Raw genomic sequence first — 13740 nt, forward strand, 5'->3', positions numbered from 1 at the left:
ACAAGACCCGTGTCCCAAGGGAACTGTAGCCAGGTGCACTTTTGAAAGCTACAATATCTGACAGAGAGAGGAGGTAATGCTGACACAGAAGGCCAGCACACAGTAGACAAGAGGGTGGTAATTTCTGTGGGCCCAGCAGCACCTTTATTCCACTGCAGAACAAGAGAGAAGTGTCAAGGACCTGGCAGGCAGGCAGCATTTCTGAAAGCACTAAATCAGCCATCTTCTTTTCAAAGCACAAAGTCAGAGCTATCATTCTTACCAACATCAACTACTTTCAGAAACAAATCACTAATTTTAACCTGTTTCTGGGAGCAAAAAGAACATGCAGCATCAAATACCAGCAAGAACCACCCATGCCCCTGAAAGCAAAATCATCTTGTTAAACCTTTTGAGAAGTCTGTGACTATACCCTAGTCCAAGACTCTGAACAGGGATCAGCTCACCCCAGAGGTACTTCAGGATCCGCCCATCAGTCAGCTGCAGAGCTACAGTTTTGGTCACTGGGCTGCAGCACAGGCTGATCACTTCTCCATCTACTGACACAGACAACCTGGGAGAAGTCACAGAAGACAGAGAACATCAGAGTGACAGGAGATACATATAACACCTAGGTTCTGCATTTCCTGGAGCTAGGTGGAAGGGTGCACATCTCTAAAATGGACAAATACCTTGCTTATTTAAGCATCTTTTGTAAAGTCTTTTCACACCTCTGTAAGCTGACACTGGCGTTACAGAGTATCAGCAACCTAAGACAACATGTATGTGACCTAACTCTGCTAGTCATGGTCTGCATAGTTACAGCACTTTGCAAAGCTCACTTTTTTTGCTCTACAGTTCATGTGCAAATCAGCCTGCCTCCACTGTTTGAACGCACTGGAAAGGGACTCTCAGGATCCCTCTGGCAAGCAGATTTCTGCAGCCCAGGTGGCTTCCTTTTGTGTTCTGGTTTTAGTTCCACTGTAACCACAAAGCCTGGCAGGTCTTGAGGGGAATAGGAATAATGAAGGGAACAATCCCCTCTGGACTTTGGTAATGGTGGACAAAGGAGAAAATGGAGGAATTCAGTCCCCTGAGGGCCTGATATACAGACAGAGGAACACAGACGTCCTACATCAACACAGGCATGCTAGCGTATCACCTCTCATCAGGCTGAATACAGGCATTAGGACTATAGAGAGATGGTGTCCAGTAGCCAGCTTCATGAGCTATTCTGGATATCCTGTAGGAACAGAGCCAAATCCCCCACTCCTCAACCTCCAGGCTGCATGTCTGAGAGACCTAATTTCACTTAAGCATAGTATGGAGGGTCTTTCAGACCCCACTAACAATAGACAGATTTCTCTAGTACCGTAAACCCAGGCACTGCTCTTCAGCTCCAGCCATGTGAGGCGCTGCAGTCAGATGGTGAAGGACAGACTGAGTAGCATGCTGATCTTGACCAACCACCAGAAAGCTGTCGTCTGGTAGCCAGGTGAGAAATCGGAGCCCCAGGGGATTCATCAACTCATTGGTGTTGCTGCCCAGATCAACTCTGTCACACAGTAAGAGAGGCAGAGAAATAATAACGTGATTTCAGTAGGCTACCCCAGAACCTCAGTGCTCTGGAAAAGGCCAAGGTTTTTGTAGTACAGCTGGCCTATGCAGACACACAGCACACATCTCAGGAGAAAGAGCACCATGCTGCCCACCAAGTTACCCAACCCTTAGCACTGATTGCAGACAAAGCCTCTGTACGGTGAAGCCATGTTATCAAATGACTTCAACAGCCTGAGGCAGAGTTCAGAGCTGTGACCCTCAAATCGTCTAGTCAGGGACACTCACATCCCCACTGGACCAGTTGTGTATTACCTGTAAGTTTTATCCAGGTATGGTGTTTCCACAGCTGCTTTAAATCCATTTCCACCTACAGCTCCTAACCTGACAGTGGAGTCCTTCACTGTGCTCTGTCCTGGCAAAAAAAGAAAAGAGCAGAGCTAAGGGATCCTGCTAACAGAGCCACTTCCACCTTCATTCCACCCAAAAAGTGGAAGCTACAGGAGGCTATTACAAATGTCATAATACACCATGCTCACATGTGAAACCACCGCCTAATCCTCATTAACACTTACACTGAGGAACAGAACTACCTCATAATGTTACAGCACAAAACTCAAAGATAACAGTGACAGTCTCTGGTCCTGCAGCACACTGAATATTACAGCATATAAACGAGTGCTTTGGAAAGTGCTGGGTGGCTCAGACAGACCCTAGATGGCTAATCCCAGACATTTCTAACACCAGTCAGCAACACGCCATTAGAACAGATTATGCAAGATGCCATCTGCTGCACTATATTCAAGTGGGAACCATGCAGATGGATGTCACCAGCATGAACACACAGTCAACTACTGGACACTGCCTTCTCACAAAGTTAACTCACCACCAAGATGCTACTGTGCCACCCAAGCTGCTGGGAATATGAGGACGGAGTTGGGATCCATATCTGAACCAGCTGTATCTGGCTCCTGACTACGAAAGGCTAAAGTGACCAGCACCACACTACTCCACCTTGTATCACTCTTGGGGAGAGCAAGTTTCTTTTAACAACACAGTACAATATTCTCTCACCATATCTATATACAGAGATTCTGTTATCAGCATCCAGGACAGCCATGTCTCCACTGTGCTTGGGATCTGTGTGAAACGCAATCTGATTCACCGCCTGTGTGAACTGGAGCTGATAGGTACACATGGGTGGGGGCACCACAGCATGCTGGAATGCTGTGACAAGCACTTTGTCTGTGGAAGAAAAGAGAAAGAAACCAAACTGTAGTCCAGTCCAGCTGTGAGGGTCTCGTCAGGCTGTTTACTGAAAGCAGGAACACCACTAGAGGAGAAGACAGGTGCAATGCCCCTGGCTGGCAATTCAATTAAACCACCTCTGAAGCTTCCACCAATTCCACAGTCCCTCTCACTAATAGCTTTGTGGAAACAGAAGGTAACAGAAGAACCACAGCAATCCCAGACAGGCTGCATCCAAAGGGCTGCAGCACCTCCTCTGATTCTAGAGCTCCAAAGCAGCCCCAATGCTTACCTCCATCTATGACAGCCACGTTTGCCACATGCTGGCTATTCTCCCCCATCCCACGGTTGGTGGTCCAATGCCAGTCATAGGAGAGATAGTGCCAACCCTGGCAGAGGACATGCAGTCTATATGGGATCATTGGGTCCCACAGCAGCGATACCAACTGGTTTCTCTCCAAGTTGCCAAAATGCAGACTTTGTTTCAGGTACCAGTGATAGTTTCCCGTGGTCCACAGCTGAACTATAGCAAAACAAATGGTTACCACAGACTTCTGCTTGAGACCCATCTGAAAGCTTTCCCACTGCCACTGCTTTCTTGGGGCGTGTCAAGTGCGATGGAAATGGTATTCATATCCTCCAGACCATGGGCTACTTCGTACAAGAAACCCCAAAAAACCTTAACTGCACATTTTACTCAAAAAAGCCAAAGCCTTAGGATTCCTTCAGTTCCCTGCTGTGGGAAGGGTGTGAGTGTTTTAGGAAGGGATCACACCTCCAGCATTCCATTAATATTACTTCCAGATAAATCAGCCTGGAAGATGCTTTGAGCTCAAGCTGAACTAGCAGTTCTTCCTGAACTGCACAGGGCGTCTCCAGGCTGTAGGCAAACCTCTCTACATGTCCTAACTTGCCAAGGAATACCAATGCTGACCAAGTTATCAGACAAATGTGAGAGCCAAAGCCTCACCATAACTGTTTGGGTTGCAGTTCTCATCCTTCTTAAGGTCTTCCAGCCATATAGCCAGGATCGTAGAATCTGCATTCCAGAGTAGTTCATTAACCTGCAGAAACAAACAAGAGTCTTATTTGTATTCCTGCCTCTGCACAGCGTGGGCACACTCCAGACTGGTCTGCAAGATCTGAGTCGCTCCTTATTTTTCAATAGTGTAAAGAGCAAGGGTTAAGGAACTGACAAAGCATCCACGTACTACAAAGCTCCTGACAGACTGAGTCAAACAGAACCCCTCTCACAGAGGTTCTACACAGTTGAAGAGGTGATACAAGGACAGACATGACTGCACACTTCTTGCTTTCCTTGGCACCAACAAAACACCTGCCAAAAGGTCTCTCAGCATCCAAAGGCAGAAACTGAACAACAGCCTAGCATTATCTTCTCACTTGTATTATTTGGGATAATGTATTTCACCTCACTCCTGCACCAGCTGACATCCTAGACAGCAGCTGTGAAGCATTTGCTTAATAGAAGGTGTGCAGCAGCTAGAAGCATCTCTATAAATCCCCTCTCTTCTCTGTACTACAGCTGTTTGTATAGGATACTGCATCTCCTCTATGGGATTCTTCACCATTCTCTTCTCAGGCCTAAAAGCAAAGACCAGCTTTTTCACTAGAACCAGCACTAAGCATTAAGCTAGAGACTTTGTCCTAGGAGTTTCTGGAGAATGTGGAGAAAGATGTAGTCCTTCCTTTCCATTACATTCCGGCTGAAGAAGACAAGACACACTTACCTTGACCTGACCTTTCTTGAAAGGGAGGGTGAACTCTCCATGAAGAAGTCCATTCTTTTCCAAGAAAACAACATCATGTCTGTTGGGTTTTTCTTGTGTGGATGCTATCAAGCTTCCAGAGGGCCTTAAAACAGAATCACATGAAAAGTGGCTACTAATACATTCACTGTCTTTTTGAACAAGAATCAAGTCCAACATTATCCAGAGATGTAGCTTTCACACAAAAGAGACATGAAAAAAAGGAGCAGCAGAGTATGTATTTTCTTCAGCACTGTTTACAGTCATGGGCACTGCACAAATGTTTCTCAGGGCTCATTACACTCAGATTAGCAGGGAAGTGTGAGCACGGGCAAAGCAACTAGCACTATTCCTCCTTATACAGTTGAGCCCCCAAACAGGTGACACTGTGACTGCACAAAGAATCCAGCACTTTTACCCCCAAACATAATGCAAGAATTAGGATTCTCAGGGTTTAAGGGTCTACTCTTGCTCATGCTGGATCAGATGAAAGTTTTCTTCAAGTTTTGGGAAAAATAAATAAAAATAGGAGAATTAAATTAATGCTGAAGAAAGACTGTGGCTAGGGATTAAAAATCAGCATCCTGCTGCCAGCATGCAGACTGCTTGCTACTCACTTCCAGGCCAGCGCTTGTTCTAATCCTGAGATAGGTTCACTTGTTGACTGCAGCACAAGCTCTCTGTTCCATACTCGGATCTTGCGAGCACCTACAGGTTTCAAAGCAAGGAGAAAAGGGTGTAAGAAGGCACCAGAAAGAGACTCTTCTAATTTTCAGATGGTTGAAGAGGTCAAGGAGAGCAAATTTTGGTGCACATGCATAGAAAGGTGGCTTCCCTTGCACACTTCAAGGTGCAAGAACATCACTATTGCCCGTTTCAGGCAGTTTTCCCAAAGTAAGAGTGACTGCAGAAACTGAACAGGACTTTCAGTCTAATATAACTCAGTGGTGGCCATTTCCCTCTCCAGCTTTCCCAGCTGAAATGTTAAAACCTTCCTATGAATGCAAATTCCCCTTAATCTGAAGTACTGAAGGGCAAAACCCAAACTGTTTGGACAGCTGGTCTTTGATACAGTTCAGCAAGCCGATTAAATGCACTTAAAAAGCACCATAAGACTAATCATGGAAGACACCAACCACAGTTTTTTGAAAAATTCATGTGCTTGTCACCTCTTTGGTTTTAGGGCAAAATTTAGGGAAAAACTTTATCAGTACCCAAACAAAAATGCGTAAGACTAAATTGCTGGTAAGAGGGACAGTATGTCTTGGGACACCCAAAAAGATCCTTCCATTTGGCACTGGGAGCTCACTAGAGACCCCCACCCTGTGCTTGTGAGCTGACCTGAGCAATGATTCAAAACCGGTGAAAAAAGGAAGTCAGGTAGTACTCACGGCCTCTCTCAGTGGACTGAAAACCAAACTCTCAAAAGACCGTGTTTTAAAAATGTTTACTCTGGGAGCGGACAGAGCGCATAACTAGTTCAACTCTCTAGTTTCAGGTGACCATGGTCTACTTTCAAGAGACCATATACAACAGCTAGATCTTGCTTTGCGTAGTTGCCGCTTAGAAGGCCTCCTACACATGTTGATATTTCAAAGAAATTTGTCCCATACCTGTCTCTGGACAGACAGCACTCACTGCAACGAACTGCCCGTCTCCTCTCCAAGTCACTCGAGGCCTGCCATCATCCCAGGCTGAAGTAGGTGACACTTCCTGAAGTTGCACAGAAGAAAGTTCTATCAAAGCTTGAAAAAGCAACTGTTGGGTTAGCTTACATAGAGCTCACTGCTCTTTCAAACCTTATCTTTCAAGAGCCTTGTCATGAAGTTAACCCATTAGATAATCTTAAGGCTATAAAGGTAAAAATTTCTTACTCAGAATGTTACTGTTAAAAAATGCTAGAAATTAAACTGTCTGTGAACTCAGTCTCTTTCTCCTGCATGTGTACATCACTGCCTATTCATATGATCATACACTAGGCTTTCCCCTCTACCAGGCCTTCCCCTCTACCAGGCCCTCTGCTTACAGACCAGCTGCGCACAGACTGGACACAATACAACGCTGAATCAGGGTTTGTTCACGACTGGTGCCTGCGGTCACAAACGCTTGGACATAGAGAAGAACATGCTATCTGAGCAGTCTGTATGGCAGACAGAGGTTTCAGCAGGATAGTCTTCGTTTGGGTGACATTTCCCCCTCACATTTTCATTGACAAAGCACACAGATGCTCGAGCTTTGGAAAACTTAAAACACAAGAAGGAAAATCCAGCAGTGGAGTTGGTTAGTTAACTAATTTTAAACCAAACTAAAGGAGCAGAAAGCAAGATCCAAATACGAAAGCATCAGACTAAGGAGTAAAGAGCTGAAGTGTGCAGGTACACTGAGTCACCTCATATGATTGGGGATGCTCAGCAGCCCAAATACTTGAGCTCTTGCAGGTTGCCAGCAGCAGGAGAGACACAGGAGGGCTGTGGTTGCCCTCACTCACACCCCTGGCTAAGCCCTGCCTTCTGATAGGCCATAAGGCCTCCAAGGAGCTCAGCCCACTGCTATTTCTCCTTTTCTCAGCTGAAATGCATGCTGTGTATCTTACAGCTCCTGGCCACATTAATGGTTTGGTATATTATACACAAATTCAGAATAATGTTATGTTGATTTAAGGGTGGCTCTACTTCTGCAAGGACCAACACTCACAAATCTCCTTGCATTAAGGTCCATATGAAAAGTTGTAAGTATTTCCACTGCTGTCCTGAATTAGGAGGAGGATAAAAATGCTGGACTTTGGATAGGAAAACAAACACAGAAGGACTTTGAGGAAAAGAGAGGTAAACAGGCTGACTACCAGGAAAGGTGGTGGAAAATTGGCATCGTAGGAAAGAGAAAACTCACTTTATACAAGCCCCCGCTCTGGGAAACATGGGCCCAACGTAAGAAAACTAGCACAGTACCGTTTGCTTGCGATGAGCTGCCTGTTTTCCCTCTGACCCATGGAACTGTGTCTCCTTTTTACCCCAGCCAAGAGCAACAAACTTTTCTGAAGAAGAAATAATCACAGCAGTGGAAGATTTACAGGGTTACTCTACACAATGTAGTAAACACAAATACAACCCCAAGCCACCCACACCTTCCACCCAGATTTAATTCTGAAAGGCCACAGGACATGTACATAGCCCAGGAAGTCCTCAGTCACAGGGAACTTGCTTGGATTTCTGCTGACAATTAAAATATTGGCATTTCCTCTCAGCAGCCCAGCAACATTACAGCCTACAATGCCCCCTGGGGTCTAGTAAATACTCAGCTCCATTTCTTTACTTAACACATGTTTATAGCACACCAATGAAATCAGTTTGAGCAACTTTATTTCAGTGCAACCTCTCACCTTCCCCAAAATCATCTTGGTGAATTTGCTTTTCCGTAAGGGGTTCAAAATCTCTTGTCATCATAATGAGTGTTTGCTGACCTACAGGGCAGACATGAAACAATATTAGTAATGGTATATCCAGCAGGTGAAAAAATACCTTTTTCCTGTGTTGTCCTATTGTTCTGTCATGGACTTTAAGATAGAAATGTTTCTAATGGTAAAATGATATAAAAGAGAACACATCCTTCAAAGCAGAAAGTCTCTCAAAGCCAAACTACAACCATTTAAAAGTGTAACAACAACTTCCAGTTTCTTTCTTGAAAACCAAACATCTTGGCCTAATCTTAAGAGGTCCTTTCCACTTTCAAAATACTATCTGGCATTTCTTAGATACTTCTCTTAACATATAAAGGACAAGAAGCTGATTAAGGAGTAATCATCCTGGGGGTCACCCTTGACTAATATAATAGCTTTCTACAGTGAGATGGCTGGCTTGGTGGATGAGGGGAAAGCAATGGATATTGTTTATCTCAACTTCAGCAAGGCTTTCAACGCTGTCTCCTATAACATCCTCACAGACAAAGTGATGAAGTGCAGGCTAGATAAGCGGTCAGAGGGATGGACTGGAAATTGACTGAAGCATCAGGCTCAAAAAAGTTGTGATCAGTGGCGTGACATACCCCAGGGGTTAATACTGTGGTTAACACTGTTTAACATCTTCATTAATGACTTGGACTGGTACACAGGGCACCCTCAGCAAGCTCGCAGATGATACAAAACAAGGAAGAGTAATTGATATACCAGAGGGCTGTGCCGCCATTTAGGGGGACCTCAACAGGATGGAGAAATGGGTGGACAGAAACCTGATGAAGTTCAGAGGGTAATGCAAAGTCCTGCATTACCTGGGGAGAAAAAACATCATGCATCAGTTCAGGATGCGGGCTGACTGTCTGGAGAGCAGCTTGGCAGAAAAGGCCCTGAGGGTCCTGGTGGATAACATGTTTAACAGGCACCAGCAATGTGCCTTTGCAGCAAAGAAGGCCAACAGCCTCCTGGGCTGCATTAGGAAGAGCATTGCCAGCAGGTCAAGGGAGGTGATCCCTCCCCTCTGTTCAGCACCAGTGAGGCAACCGTGTCCAGTGCTGGGCTCTCCAGTACAAGAGAGACATGGCCATACTGGAGTGAATGCAGTGAGGGGCCACGAAGACGATGAAGGGATTGGAATATCTGTCATAGGAGATGAGTCTCAGAGAGCTGGGACTGTTGAGCCAGGGGGAGAGTAGGCTCCAGTGGGGTGGGGAAAGGGGGTTAATCAATGTGTATGAATACCTGACTTGGGCGGGAGTGAAGAAGATGGAGCCAGACTCTTCTAAGTTGTGCCTGAGGACCAATCAAAGCCCAAGAAACTCCATTTACATATAAGAAAAAGCTCTTCCACTATGACAGTGGTTTAACAGAGGAATAAGTTGCCCAGAGAGGTTGTTGAGTCTCCATCCTTCGAGATATTTAAAACCTGATTGGACACAGCCTTGAGCAACCTACTGTAGCTAATCCTGCTTTGAGCAGGGAGGTTGGACTAGATAACCTCTAGAGGTACCTTCTAACCTCAGTGATTCTATGATTCTGCTTTTCTTGAGGCTAAGTTTATTTTCTAGGGGAGAGACATCTGTAGTAAAGTTGAAAAAAGGGAAAAAAGGTACTTTTGTTACTAAGACACCACTTGGGGATATAACACAAGTCCTCATGTCTTGGAGGCAAGATCAAATTATACTTCCTTGGAAGATCTGAAAGACTGATGCATCTTGTATTTTGATGTCCCTATCCTAAAATTAACTGTATTTTACATTTTAGCCACCAGTGTAAGTTCACTCCTAAAGACAGTGAGCTTACATACTGCTGTTGGTACCTGTTACAAGCAGAACAAGCTCTTGATCAGGGCTCCAGCTCATGGTGCTCAGACCGCTGTCCACAGTGCCAACACATTCCACCTACAAGAGAGAAACGAGATCACAGATGAGCAGGAACACCAGTGGCAGCAATATCCCAGCATGAAACCCACCAGTAACCAGGCCAGGGAAATGCTTTCATAGTTAGGAAAACCACAAGTCAGATTTTACCCTGTGTGTTGAATGAAACAACAGAAACATTTCTAACTAAAGAAGGTTCCATAATGTCTATGCATGACAGCCCAGACAATCAAAAGACCAACATTTGCTACCATATCCAGCTTCTCAAGAGCCCTGTTCTGCAGCTGTTGGTCTGAGGTTAGGATGCCCAGTCTCAAAACTAGTATTACCAACGAAACCACAGATCCAATCAGGCAATCAGCTTTACGTAACAAAACATGGGCATAATGAGTCTTGTCTGGAGAGCTACAATATGTAATTAATGGATGGTATATCCATTCAAGCTCTGATCCCACAAGCTTCTTGTGCAGGCTGAACTTGGAAATTGTATATAGTTCCACTTGCCTCAATGAAGTTTTTGAAAAAACAAGACTACTCAAAGATGACTATGCTGTCATGGGTACACAAGCAACAGCAACGGGCAGAGAACTTCTGCCATGCATCATTATCTTGATTTGCAGACAGCCATGGCAGAGGGCAACTGTAATAAGCAGCAAGATGACACTGAATTAAGCTTGGGTATCCCAATCTCTTCACATAAATGGAGAGGAACCCTGGGCACCAGCATGCAGAATGACCATCTCTTACATGTAAGGAATTTCAGAACAGGCTGAGTAACTTTCAGGGCTGTTTCTTGGTGCCCAGTCTACATCAAAAGGACAAAAATTTAAAGCTGTGAAAGTGAGTCAAAAAGCCTTGAAATAAAGGATCTGAAGTTAAACCCTGACTCTGATCTACCTACTAGCACAAGAAAATAGTCTCATGTATTACATCTTTTGTCAGTCTCTATTCCCCTGCAACGTGTAGTAAGCCACAACACAGAGCGTATTTTTCAGACAGTTTGTTTTTACATTGAAGTGGTATTGGCAAATCAAACCAAGATGCTGAACAAAGCAAGAATCAATATGGGTGAGCCACAAATAACTACAATCTGACAGCTAGCCCACACTGACCACTGTTACGTCATGCCTCCCTATAATGGCACTGTTGGGCTGATACAGATTTCAGAGAGCACTGCTGTGGTGGTAAAGGGTCTTGTTGAAGATTGTACAAATCTGATGCTGAGCAAGGAACAGAAAGCATGTATCTCATTTCCTGCCATACTAACTCAGTTATCTTCTTTTTCCCTTACTGTCTTACTTTTTTATTCCAAATGTTCTTCAAATCACAACATAAAACAATTTTGCTCCTCTGCCATTAAGTCCGTATGTCAGCACAGTGTTCTGTATTGACTGATAACAAAAATGACCGATAAAAGAAAGGTAGCTAAACTACAAGTTATGCATGGTTTGCTTTTCTCTGCACCTACTCTCAGCAACATCCTATTCCTGCAGGACTCTTCATCCAGTGGGTCCTCTGCTGTCGGGTGTGTGCCAACAGCCCCCGCCCGAACAAACATACAGAACTATGGCTGTAGACAGCCAATGGAATTCCAGTAATTTTATGAAATATATATTCTGCCCGTGACCATACCCAGGACACCAAGAGAAATCAGCCCATCTGTCCAGATAAGAATGGAGACCAACCACAATCAATATATAATAAATATCCGACTGGCCCAGAAAGAATTAAAACAGTCATCCTTTGCTTTGAAATCCCTCAGTACTGTTCTCTCTTTCCCTGCCAGCTTACCTCCTTTGTGCTGAGATTGCACAGTAGGATGTCTCCAGCTGCTGTAGCAACACACACACACTCCTGCTCTGGAAGATCTTCGAGGCCCACAATACAGCCACTTCCATCCTCTGGCATAAAACCCTCCTCAATCAAGGAAACTTCTCTGGTCACCTGGACACAGAAAGGCCAATAACTTATTAACTGCCTATCAACTCATTTAGCTTTTTGCAAATATGACAGAGTAACAGCTGTGGGCATATCCCATCCTACAGCAGAAACACAAAGCACTGTAAGGCAGAAGTGAGCACATGGATAATATAATGAAATAGCTCACGTGCAAGAACATATCTCATCTACCCATAGGAAAATATGAAGGTCTTTGTATTCTAAAAAGGCTAGACAACAAGGAAACTCTCATAAAGGAGCAAACAGTAAATAGCAATACTATGGCTTCTGATTTATCTTGCTAATCATCTACCAAACCCCTTTGCGTACTTATCCATGCACTGCAAACACTTCAAGATGTGTGGGTAGCTCCTTAATTGGCCCAATATTTTTAAAGGGTTATTCAGGCTTTACAGTGAGATTTCATTAAAAAATTCAAATGACAAAACCACATCTGTATGTGCATTCAGGTACAGCAAAATAAGAAAGAGATAGGTTTCAAAGTTTTAACGAAAACAACTCTCTTTAGCTTGCTTGAGTATTTCACACAGCAAAACAGCAGGGGAAAAATACAATAACAAAAATCTGAAAGAGTTTGTAAACCCACAAAATAAAAGGAAGCAAGCACATTTAGCCACTTTAAAGAGGCCTTTTTTTCAGTTCTAAAAAAATTTAAAAGTTGATAGCAGAAGCAAACTGATCATAGTGGAGCTTTTTGGAAAACAACATTCTTTAAAAATGAGGTCCCAGGAAAGCCAACAGCTCTTCTGTCAGCTTGCTGCAGAACTGAGCTGTGTCCAAGGAATTCATGTGCTTCACAGTTGCCTAGTCTGTCTCCAGACAAAACACAACAATCCAGCTTCAGGTGGAGTTCAGAGTACAGTTCAATGGTATCTTCCTCCCTAGTGAGAAACACTGTTTCAAAAACTTCCCTTGTACTCTTCATCATCTCTTTGCTTATTCGCTTCTGTCCTGTGAATTGCAATCCTGACACAACCGTTCGCTGGGTCATGTTTGAGACTAAATCATGGGAATAACCTAGGGCAAATACAGACTATCAGGGGGAGGGGGGAATAAGTTTTGCATTTTAAAAACAGCAAATCAGTTAGCCAGTCAACCCACGGCACAGCCTCAACAACCAGTCTCCTAGCACAACGTGGGAGCAGCAGGAAGCCCCGATCCCCACGAAACCCTGCCGGGAAGGGCTAGAGCTGTCAGGGGGCAGCGGCGACCTGCCCTGCAGTGAGGTCCCGGGGAGACATCAGGGCGCTCCCACTGACAGAGGCCCAAGCGCTGCCCGGGGCAGACGAGACTGTCTCGCACCGTGTCCTGGCAGCAAAAACAGGCTCCACGACCCGTTAACGGCTCTGCCCCGGGGCAATGCTCGTCTCTCCCCGCCCCGCGACGGGCGGACCGAGGCCGCCCGTAACGACAAGCCTGCAGTGACCCGCGGGCGCCGGCGGGCAGCGAGACCCCCCGGTCCCCCTCGACGCCACCGGCCCTGCCCCGGGCCTGACAACGCCGAAGAGGGCCCGGGGCCGGTGGCGTTGCCGCGGCTCCCGGCACGGCCCTCACCGTGTGGGCGGCGGGGCCCAGCTCCAGGAGGCCGTGCTGGGAGCCCACGAGGACCGTGCCGGGCTCGGCGCCGAGGCAGAAGCACTGCGGGGTGCCGGGGGCGGCGGGGCCGGGCCGGCGCCCGACGGCTCGCAGCAGCCGCAGGTTCCTCATGGTCGCGGGGCGTGAGGCGAAGCAACCTCTCAGCGCGCCGCCATCTTCTCCGCGGCGGCCGGGCAGGCAGGCAGCGCGCACGCATGCGCGGGGCGGCTGCGCAGGCGCCCTCTGCGGGCTGCGCATGCACGGTGCGACTCGGACGCCGGCGCCCTGCGTGGGTGGCGCATGCGCGGGGCGGCGGCGCAGGCGCCAT

General features: G+C 46.0%; 1 protein-coding gene across 1 annotated transcript in view; it reads right to left on the bottom strand.

Moving 5' to 3' along the window:
- ELP1 (elongator acetyltransferase complex subunit 1) overlaps positions 1-13634 on the bottom strand; it is a 33699-nt gene extending 20065 nt beyond the window's left edge. The window contains exons 1-14 of the mRNA XM_026111161.2: positions 13392-13634; positions 11670-11822; positions 9818-9899; positions 7930-8010; positions 7499-7584; positions 6164-6263; positions 5168-5258; positions 4533-4656; positions 3755-3848; positions 3077-3307; positions 2611-2781; positions 1852-1951; positions 1352-1534; positions 447-553 (exon numbers count right to left, since the gene is read on the bottom strand). Coding sequence (XP_025966946.2) covers positions 447-553; positions 1352-1534; positions 1852-1951; positions 2611-2781; positions 3077-3307; positions 3755-3848; positions 4533-4656; positions 5168-5258; positions 6164-6263; positions 7499-7584; positions 7930-8010; positions 9818-9899; positions 11670-11822; positions 13392-13544 — 1756 coding nt within the window. The 5' untranslated portion in view covers positions 13545-13634. The remainder of the gene's footprint in view (positions 1-446; positions 554-1351; positions 1535-1851; positions 1952-2610; positions 2782-3076; positions 3308-3754; positions 3849-4532; positions 4657-5167; positions 5259-6163; positions 6264-7498; positions 7585-7929; positions 8011-9817; positions 9900-11669; positions 11823-13391) is intronic.
- Positions 13635-13740: the final 106 nt, after the last annotated feature.

The sequence above is a fragment of the Dromaius novaehollandiae genome, chromosome Z (assembly GCF_036370855.1).
Source record: "Dromaius novaehollandiae isolate bDroNov1 chromosome Z, bDroNov1.hap1, whole genome shotgun sequence".
NCBI lineage: Eukaryota > Metazoa > Chordata > Aves > Casuariiformes > Dromaiidae > Dromaius > Dromaius novaehollandiae.